The following is a 10267-nucleotide window of genomic DNA, read 5'->3' on the forward strand; positions in this document are numbered from 1 at the left end:
CCTCTGTTTTCTTCCAAAAAATGTAATGTGTCCACGTTGCGCTTTGGGGTGTTTCCTGTCGCGGGCGCTAGGCCTACCCACACAAGTGAGGTATCATTTTTATCGGGAGACTTGGGGGAACGCTGGGTGGAAGGAAATTTGTGGCTCCTCTCAGATTCCAGAACTTTCTGCCACAGAAATGTGAGGAACATGTGTTTTTTTAGCCACATTTTGAGGTTTGCAAAGGATTCTTGGTAACAGAACCTGGTCCGAGCCCCGCAAGTCACCCCTCCTTGGATTCCCCTAGGTCTCTAGTTTTCAGAAATGCATAGGTTTGGTAGGTTTCCCTAGGTGCCGGCTGAGCTAGAGGCCAAAATCTATAGGTAGGCACTTCGCAAAAAACACCTCTGTTTTCTTCCAAAATTTTGGGTGTGTCCACGTTGCGCTTTGGGGTGTTTCCTGTCGCGGGCGCTAGGCCTACCCACACAAGTGAGGTATCATTTTTATCGGGAGACTTGGGGGAACGCTGGGTGGAAGGAAATTTGTGGCTCCTCTCAGATTCCAGAACTTTCTGCCACAGAAATGTGAGGAACATGTGTTTTTTTTAGCCAAATTTTGAGGTTTGCAAAGGATTCTGGGTAACAGAACCTGGTCCGAGCCCCGCAAGTCACCCCTCCTTGGATTCCCCTAGGTCTCTAGTTTTCAGAAATGCACAGGTTTGGTAGGTTTCCCTAGGTGCCGGCTGAGCTAGAGGCCAAAATCTACAGGTAGGCACTTCGCAAAAAACACCTCTGTTTTCTTCCAAAATTTTGGGTGTGTCCACGTTGCGCTTTGGGGTGTTTCCTGTCGCGGGCGCTAGGCCTACCCACACAAGTGAGGTATCATTTTTATCGGGAGACTTGGGGGAACGCTGGGTGGAAGGAAATTTGTGGCTCCTCTCAGATTCCAGAACTTTCTGCCACAGAAATGTGAGGAACATGTGTTTTTTTTAGCCAAATTTTGAGGTTTGCAAAGGATTCTGGGTAACAGAACCTGGTCCGAGCCCCGCAAGTCACCCCTCCTTGGATTCCCCTAGGTCTCTAGTTTTCAGAAATGCACAGGTTTGGTAGGTTTCCCTAGGTGCCGGCTGAGCTAGAGGCCAAAATCTACAGGTAGGCACTTCGCAAAAAACACCTCTGTTTTCTTCCAAAATTTTGGATGTGTCCACGTTGCGCTTTGGGGTGTTTCCTGTCGCGGGCGCTAGGCCTTCCCACGCAAGTGAGGTATCATTTTTATCGGGAGACTTGGGGGAACACTGAGTGGGAGGAAATTCGTAGCTCCTCCCAGATTCCAGAACTTTCTGCCACAGAAATGTGAGGAACATGTGTTTTTTTAGCCAAATTTTGAGGTTTGCAAAGGATTCTGGGTAACAGAACCTGGTCCGAGCCCCGCAAGTCACCCCATCTTGGATTCCCCTAGGTCTTGGTAGGTTTCCCTAGGTGCCGGCTGAGCTGGAGGCCAAAATCTACAGGTAGGCACTTCGCAAAAAACACCTCTGTTTTCTTCCAAAATTTTTGATGTGTCCACGTTGCGCTTTGGGGTGTTTCCTGTCGCGGGCGCTAGGCCTACCCACACAAGTGAGGTATCATTTTTATCGGGAGACTTGGGGGAACGCTGGGTGGAAGGAAATTTGTGGCTCCTCTCAGATTCCAGAACTTTCTGCCACAGAAATGTGAGGAACATGTGTTTTTTTAGCCACATTTTGAGGTTTGCAAAGGATTCTGGGTAACAGAACCTGGTCTGAGCCCCGCAAGTCTCCCCTCCTTGGATTCCCCTAGGTCTCTAGTTTTCAGAAATGCACAGGTTTGGTAGGTTTCCCTAGGTGCCGGCTGAGCTAGAGGCCAAAATCTACAGGTAGGCACTTCGCAAAAAACACCTCTGTTTTCTTCCAAAACTTTTGATGTGTCCACGTTGCGCTTTGGGGTGTTTCCTGTCGCGGGCGCTAGGCCTACCCACGCAAGTGAGGTATCATTTTTATCGGGAGACTTGGGGGAACGCTGGGTGGAAGGAAATTTGTGGCTCCTCTCAGATTCCAGAACTTTCTGCCACAGAAATGTGAGGAACATGTGTTTCTTTAGCCAAATTTTGAGGTTTGCAAAGGATTCTGGGTAACAGAACCTGGTCCGAGCCCCGCAAGTCACCCCATCTTGGATTCCCCTAGGTCTCTAGTTTTCAGAAATGCACAGGTTTGGTAGGTTTCCCTAGGTGCCGGCTGAGCTAGAGGCCAAAATCTACAGGTAGGCACTTCGCAAAAAACACCTCTGTTTTCTTCCAAAATTTTGGATGTGTCCACGTTGCGCTTTGGGGTGTTTCCTGTCGCGGGCGCTAGGCCTACCCACGCAAGTGAGGTATCATTTTTATCGGGAGACTTGGGGGAACGCTGAGTGGAAGGAAATTTGTGGCTCCTCTAAGATTCCAGAACTTTCTGCCACAGAAATGTGAGGAACATGTGTTTTTTTAGCCAAATTTTGAGGTTTGCAAAGGATTCTGGGTAACAGATCCTGGTCCGAGCCCCACAAGTCACACCATCTTGGATTCCCCTAGGTGTCTAGTTTTCAGAAATGCACAGGTTTGTTAGGTTTCCCTAGGTGCCGGCTGAGCTAGAGGCCAAAATCTACAGGTAGGCACTTCGCAAAAAACACCTCTGTTTTCTTCCAAACTTTTTGATGTGTCCACGTTGCGCTTTGGGGTGTTTCCTGTCGCGGGCGCTAGGCCTTCCCACACAAGTGAGGTATCATTTTTATCGGGAGACTTGGGGGAACGCTGGGTGGAATGAAATTTGTGGCTCCTCTCAGATTCCAGAACTTTCTGCCACAGAAATATGAGGAACATGTGTTTTTTTAGCCAAATTTTGAGGTTTGCAAAGGATTCTGGGTAACAGAACCTGGTCCGAGCCCCGCAAGTCACCCCTCCTTGGATTCCCCTAGGTCTCTAGTTTTCAGAAATGCACAGGTTTGGTAGGTTTCCCTAGGTGCCGGCTGAGCTAGAGGCCAAAATCTACAGGTAGGCACTTAGCAAAAAACACCTCTGTTTTCTTCCAAAATTTTGGATGTGTCCACGTTGCGCTTTGGGATGTTTCCTGTCGCGGGCGCTAGGCCTACCCACGCAAGTGAGGTATCATTTTTATCGGGAGACTTGGGGGAACGCTGGGTGGCAGGAAATTCGTAGCTCCTCCCAGATTCCAGAACTTTCTGCCACAGAAATATGAGGAACATGTGTTTTTTTAGCCAAATTTTGAGGTTTGCAAAGGATTCTGGGTAACAGAACCTGGTCCGAGCCCCGCAAGTCACCCCATCTTGGATTCCCCTAGGTCTCTAGTTTTCAGAAATGCACAGGTTTGGTAGGTTTCCCTAGGTGCCGGCTGAGCTAGAGGCCAAAATCTACAGGTAGGCACTTCGCAAAAAACACCTCTGTTTTCTTCCAAAATTTTTGATGTGTCCACGTTGCGCTTTGGGGTGTTTCCTGTCGCGGGCGCCAGGCCTACTCACACAAGTGAGGTATCATTTTTATCGGGAGACTTGGGGGAACGCTGGGTGGAAGGAAATTTGTGGCTCCTCTCAGATTCCAGAACTTTCTGCCACAGAAATGTGAGGAACATGTGTTTTTTTAGCCAAATTTTGAGGTTTGCAAAGGATTCTGGGTAACAGAACCTGGTCCGAGCCCCGCAAGTCTCCCCTCCTTGGATTCCCCTAGGTCTCTAGTTTTCAGAAATGCACAGGTTTGGTAGGTTTCCCTAGGTGCCGCCTGAGCTAGAGGCCAAAATCTACAGGTAGGCACTTCGCAAAAAACACCTCTGTTTTCTTCCAAAACTTTTGATGTGTCCACGTTGCGCTTTGGGGTGTTTCCTGTCGTGGGCTCTAGGCCTACCCACGCAAGTGAGGTATCATTTTTATCGGGAGACTTGGGGGAACGCTGGGTGGAAGGAAATTTGTGGCTCCTCTCAGATTCCAGAACTTTCTGCCACAGAAATGTGAGGAACATGTGTTTTTTTAGCCAACTTTTGAAGTTTGCAAAGGATTCTGGGTAACAGAACCTGGTCCGAGCCCCGCAAGTCTCCCCTCCTTGGATTCCCCTAGGTCTCTAGTTTTCAGAAATGCACAGGTTTGGTAGGTTTCCCTAGGTGCCGCCTGAGCTAGAGGCCAAAATCTACAGGTAGGCACTTCGCAAAAAACACCTCTGTTTTCTTCCAAAATTTTGGATGTGTCCACGTTGCGCTTTGTGGTGTTTCCTGTCGCGGGCGCTAGGCCTACCCACGCAAGTGAGGTATCATTTTTATCGGGAGACTTGGGGGAACGCTGAGTGGAAGGAAATTTGTGGCTCCTCTCAGATTCCAGAACTTTCTGCCACATAAATGTGAGGAACATGTGTTTTTTTAGCCAAATTTTGAGGTTTGCAAAGGATTCTGGGTAACAGAACCTGGTCCGAGCCCCGCAAGTCACCCCTCCTTGGATTCCCCTAGGTCTCTAGTTTTCAGAAATGCACAGGTTTGGTAGGTTTCCCTAGGTGCCGGCTGAGCTAGAGGCCAAAATCTACAGGTAGGCACTTCGCAAAAAACACCTCTGTTTTCTTCCAAAATTTTTGATGTGTCCACGTTGTGCTTTGGGGTGTTTCCTGTCGCCGGCGCTAGGCCTACCCACACAAGTGAGGTATCATTTTTATCGGGAGACTTGCGGGAACGCTGGGTGGAAGGAAATTTGTGGCTCCTCTCAGATTCCAGAACTTTCTGCCACAGAAATGTGAGGAACATGTGTTTTTTTAGCCAAATTTTGAGGTTTGCAAAGGATTCTGGGTAACAGAACCTGGTCCGAGCCCCGCAAGTCACCCCTCCTTGGATTCCCCTAGGTCTCTAGTTTCCAGAAATGCACAGGTTTGGTAGGTTTCCTTAGGTGCCGGCTGAGCTAGAGGCCAAAATCTACAGGTAGGGACTTCGCAAAAAACACCTCTGTTTTCTTCCAAAATTTTTGATGTGTCCACGTTGTGCTTTGGGGTGTTTCCTGTCGCCGGCGCTAGGCCTACCCACACAAGTGAGGTATCATTTTTATCGGGAGACTTGGGGGAACGCTAGGTGGCAGGAAATTTGTGGCTCCTCTCAGATTCCAGAACTTTCTGCCACAGAAATGTGAGGAACATGTGTTTTTTTAGCCAAATTTTGAGGTTTGCAAAGGATTCTGGGTAACAGAACCTGGTCCGAGCCCCGCAAGTCACCCCTCCTTGGATTCCCCTAGGTCTCTAGTTTTCAGAAATGCACAGGTTTGGTAGGTTTCCCTAGGTGCCGGCTCAGCTATAGGCCAAAATCTACAGGTAGACACTTCGCAAAAAACACCTCTGTTTTCTTTCAAAAAAATGGGATGTGTCCACGTTGCGTTTTGGGGCGTTTCCTGTCGCGGGCGCTAGGCCTACCCACACAAGTGAGGTATCATTTTTATCGGGAGAAGTGGGGGAACATAGATTAGCAAAACAAGTGCTATTGCCCCTTGTCTTTCTCTACATTTTTTCCTTCCAAATATAGGAGAGTGTGTAAAAAAGACATCTATTTGAGAAATTCCCTATAATTCACATGCTAGTATGGTCACCCCGGAATTCAGAGATGTGCAAATAACCACTGCTCCTCAGCACCTTATCTTGTGCCCTTTTTGGAAATGCAAAGGTTTTCTTGATAGCAATTTTTTACTCTTTATATTTCAGCAAATGAATTGCTGTATACCCGGTATAGAATGAAAACGCACTGCAGGGTGCAGCTCATTTATTGGCTCTGGGTTCCTCGGGTTCTTGATGAACCTACAAGCCCTATATATCCCCGCAACCAGAGGAGTCCAGCAGACGTAACAGTATATCGCTTTCCATAATCTGACATTGCAGGGAAAAGTTACAGAGTAAAACGTAGAGAAAAATTGATGTTTTTTTACCTCAATTTCAATATTTTTCTTTTTCAGCTGTTATTTTCTGTAGGAAACCCTTGTAGGATCTACACAAATGACCCCTTGCTGAATTCAGAATTTTGTCTACTTTTCAGAAATGGTTAGGTGTCTGGGATCCAGCATTGGTTTCATGCCCATTCCTGTCACTGACTGGAAGGAGGCTGAAAGCACAAAAAATTGCAAAAATGGGGTATGCCCCAGTAAAATACCAAAATTGTGTTGAAAAATTGGGTTTTATGATTCAAGTCTGCCTGTTCCTGAAAGCTAGGAAGCTGCTGAGTTTAGCACTGCAAACCCTTTGTTGATGCCATTTTCAGGGGGAAATCCACAAGCCTTCTTCTGCAGCCACTTTTTCCAATTTTTTTGAAAAAAACGAAATTTTCACTGTATTTTGGCCAATTTCTTGGCCTCCTTCAAGGGAACCCACAAAGTCTGGGTACCTCTAGAATCCCTAGGATGTTGGAAAAAAAGGACGCAAATTTGGCTTGGTTAGCTTATGTGGACAAAAAGTTATGAGGGCCTAAGCGCGAACTGCCCCAAATAGGCAAAAAAAGGCCTGGCACAGGAGGGGGAAAAGGCCTGGCAGCGAAGGGGTTAAAGCATGAGTAGATGAAAATGATAACCTTAACGTTTGGTTTTGGTCTTAATGGAAGAGAAGACACACTTATGTGTCTACTGGCCATTCGTATTTCTAGCGAGCCAAACTTTTATATAGTATAGAAGGCAATGAGTGCAAATCTGGACCTCCAAACCCATTCAATCTGCAAATTTCAAGCACTCCTTCTGAACTCCATGTATAGTTTACCAAAAGGGGACCTCATTTCAAGTGCTCATTGCACACTCCAAAAGTCAACAATATCAGGGGGATCGATGATTCCAGGGTTGCATAATTAATGGGAACTCCATGTTGAACCATTAGAATTCCCTGAGAAATTGGGAATCTTCAATTAAATGTCTCACTCGTCTGGTAATTGCTGAGTCTCCCCACAGTTTCTTCCAGAGATTTAGACAACTTTCTGCAGATGCAATATGTGGGGGAAACATAACAGGTATGTAGAATCTTTATGGAGCTCATAATTCCTGATGGGTCTGGTAACAAGGACCCTGGTCTCCAGGGGCAGTGCCTCCATTAGGACCGAGGAGCATCGCCACCCCACAGCAGCTGCAAACCTTTTACCAAAAACAATAATAAACTATGTTTATTATAGCTTTTTTTAGTAAAAGGGGTGGGGCCATGGGCTGTGACGAGCACTGAAGGGGAGTGCTAAGCACTCCCCCTCAGTGTGCATGTATGTTTGGCCGGTCGTCTTGGGCTGGCCAAACACACATGAGCAGTAGGCTCTCTCAAGCCCAGCAACACAGTTTCTGGGCTGGAAAGAACATGCACAGGCTCCCAGACTGCCTGGAAGTGCCCTGGCTGGGAGCCTGTGCCTGCAACAGAGAAGCGGATGGAGCGGTGTGGTGGCGGCAATGGAGGTAAGTGTTTATTTTAATTTCTCACCTCCAAGCCCCCGTGTGCTGCCCAGCCCTTTCTGCCCGCTGCTGGTCTCATGAGGAATTATGGGCCTCTTATAAAGAGCACCATATTCATCTGGTTTGGATTCTGCTTCGCCACAGTCCACTTATGAAGCTTGCCCATTCCACTCCCCAGACAGGATTACTGAGAGCAATAAGGTTAACCCTGACCATCCCTTCAGAAGTGTCGAATAACCAACAGAATCGCTAAAAATCAACACTATTCCGGAAACTAATCCCCATTTCTACTTTGAGTTTCACTAAGAGTCCCTGTGTGAAAAACAAGTGGCTGTATCAGAATTGCCACAGACCTTGTGAAAAGACCCTTATTCTGTAAATTCATTGTAGTCATTCTCACTCTCATGTTCCAAGATATCTCATTCAGCTTGCTCAACGGGTCTGTCAATCTCAATAACGCATTCTTATTGGCACCAATACTGTTCTAGACCACAAAACAAGAACTATGAGAGCTAACGCTTCCTTTCTTTTTTATATAGATGCTGCCTCTGTGGCCACTCCTGAAGATCCCATGGAGAAACATGTGCTGCTATTTAATGTTTCAGTGCCAAGATATGAGGAGGTTACACGAGCCGAGCTCAGGCTCCATATCTCTTCTCACCATGATACAGAGAAGCTTCTAAACTGGAAGTGTAGCGTGTCCATTTATGATGTCATAGACGCAGATTTGCTGGAGAGCTCCCAGGCTCCAAAATCTTTCCTGGAACTCAAAGAAATCCAAAAGACTGGATGGGAGACGTTTGAAGTGACAGCTGCAGTTAAGAGATGGGTGAGAACTGACAAACCAAAGAACAGGCTGGAAGTGGTGCTGGAGAGCAATGCAGACACTGGGCATGGCGGTCATGGACAAAGTGTAATACAACTAAGCACTGACTCTAGGAATGTGCCAATCCTAATTGTATTTTCTGATGACCAAAGCAATGGAGTCAAAGAGATGAAACTAGAGCTCCGAGAGATGATCAGCCATGAGCAAGAGCGTGTCATACAAAAGCTTGCAACAAATAGCACAGGGGAAGAGGAAAACTTTGAGGAGGAGACAGATGAGATATCCTTTCCATTGGTCGACGGCCACACCTTTTCATCCCGAAGCAAGCGAAGTGTTGGAAGCAACACTTGTAGGAAGACGTCCCTGCGTGTGAGCTTCAAAGATATAGGGTGGGACTCCTGGATCATTGCCCCAAAGGATTACGATGCGTTTGAATGTAAGGGAACGTGCTACTTCCCACTGACAGATGATGTCACTCCAACTAAACATGCAATTGTGCAGACACTCATGCACCTCAAGAACCCAAAGAAAGCGGCCAAGGCCTGCTGTGTCCCTACCAAGCTGGACTCAATCTCCATCTTGTACAAAGACGATGCTGGGGTTCCAACCCTAAAATATCATTATGATGGCATGAAGGTGGCAGAGTGTGGATGCCGGTAGTATAATGGAACATCTCAAGGATAGCCCTTTATCCATCTAAAGCTCGTCTCTGCCATAGTGTACACAGAGTGACATGCATGTAAAATAATTTGCACAGAGTAGAATCCAGGAGAGTAGCAATAATAAAATGTGTAGAAAGATACTTTAGTGAAAAGAGTCAGAGGTCTGTGCTTCAGAAAGTGCGATAACGAAGTATTCTTAACACTAAGGCTGAATAAACAAGATGTTTATAGGACATCTCCACCATGTATTTATATGTATCTATTTGTTCACCTGCTTATCACACCTCAAAAATATTTACCTCGACCAGTCTAGTGTGAGGTTCCCTGATATTGAATGTCAGTGGCATGATGGTGCGATGGAAAGAGAGACTGACGGGATGATCCTGAATTGTGGCACTATCAGTGTGGCATCGTCCTCCACAGGTTTACTGCTCGTGTATTTAAGGAGCAGGAAAGTGCTGTCACCAAAGCCAGTGTCCACCTAAATTCTTCTCCGTTGAATTTGTGAACTTTCTCATGAACCTTTGTAGCTGTGGCAATTCGAGGGGCACAACACACCAACTTATCCTTCATCTGCCTCTGCCTTTAGCTGGTGATTTTATACTGGGTCTAAATAAGGCCCTTGATCTTTCGTCTGGCCAAGTAAAATAAGGAGTATGGCACATATCCCAACGGCAGTCCAGCGAATTAACAATGCAGTAACAAATAAAGTTCCACCTGCAACCAAGCCGATCACTAGAACTAAACACAGAGGTACCACCTACAGTACACTATGCCAGCCAAACTGTAGTACAGGAGACACCACCAATTGTCTAGTCAGACAGCAACAGAATAAATGTAGGGGAATGCTTGTTGTCTGATTAGCCAAATGCACCTGATTCAAAGGGCGCCTCTGATTAGCCAAGTACACCTGATTCAAAGGGTGCCACAGTTAAGCTACAGTTCAGCCAGTCATGCACACAAACTCTGGGGCACTATCCTCATCTAGCTACATTCAATATGAATCAACCCCGTGAACTAATCGGCCAGTCAGCTCTGTAGTGGAGCAGTTCTGCAAGGCCCATCCTTAGATGAAGTAAAAAGAGCTGCTTCTTGCAAACCATCACTCAGCTAAACACTTTCTATTGAGACTCCCTGGCAAAGAAGTTATCCAACATAAGTAAGAACTGATCTATCCCTCAGCTCTGTATGTATCACTGGGAAACATGCCAGTTCTACTGATATTTGGTGTACTCCATTTCATAGGGATTACCCCACCACATTCCCTTTACATCTGCATCTTAGCGTAACTTCCAGCAAAGCTATACTTTGGCTAGCTGATAATCAGTGCACTAATGAGCTCTTCTACAATAAAGAGACATCCCATAGAC

At 46.5% G+C, this 10267-nt stretch overlaps 1 protein-coding gene across 1 annotated transcript in view; it reads left to right on the forward strand.

The window, feature by feature from the left end:
• GDF2 (growth differentiation factor 2) overlaps window positions 1-8967 on the forward strand; it is a 91236-nt gene extending 82269 nt beyond the window's left edge. Inside the window, exon 2 of the mRNA XM_069242280.1 lies at window positions 7949-8967. Coding sequence (XP_069098381.1) covers window positions 7949-8895 — 947 coding nt within the window. The 3' untranslated portion in view covers window positions 8896-8967. The remainder of the gene's footprint in view (window positions 1-7948) is intronic.
• Window positions 8968-10267: the final 1300 nt, after the last annotated feature.

Source organism: Pleurodeles waltl, chromosome 6 (genome assembly GCF_031143425.1).
Source record: "Pleurodeles waltl isolate 20211129_DDA chromosome 6, aPleWal1.hap1.20221129, whole genome shotgun sequence".
Lineage (NCBI taxonomy): Eukaryota > Metazoa > Chordata > Amphibia > Caudata > Salamandridae > Pleurodeles > Pleurodeles waltl.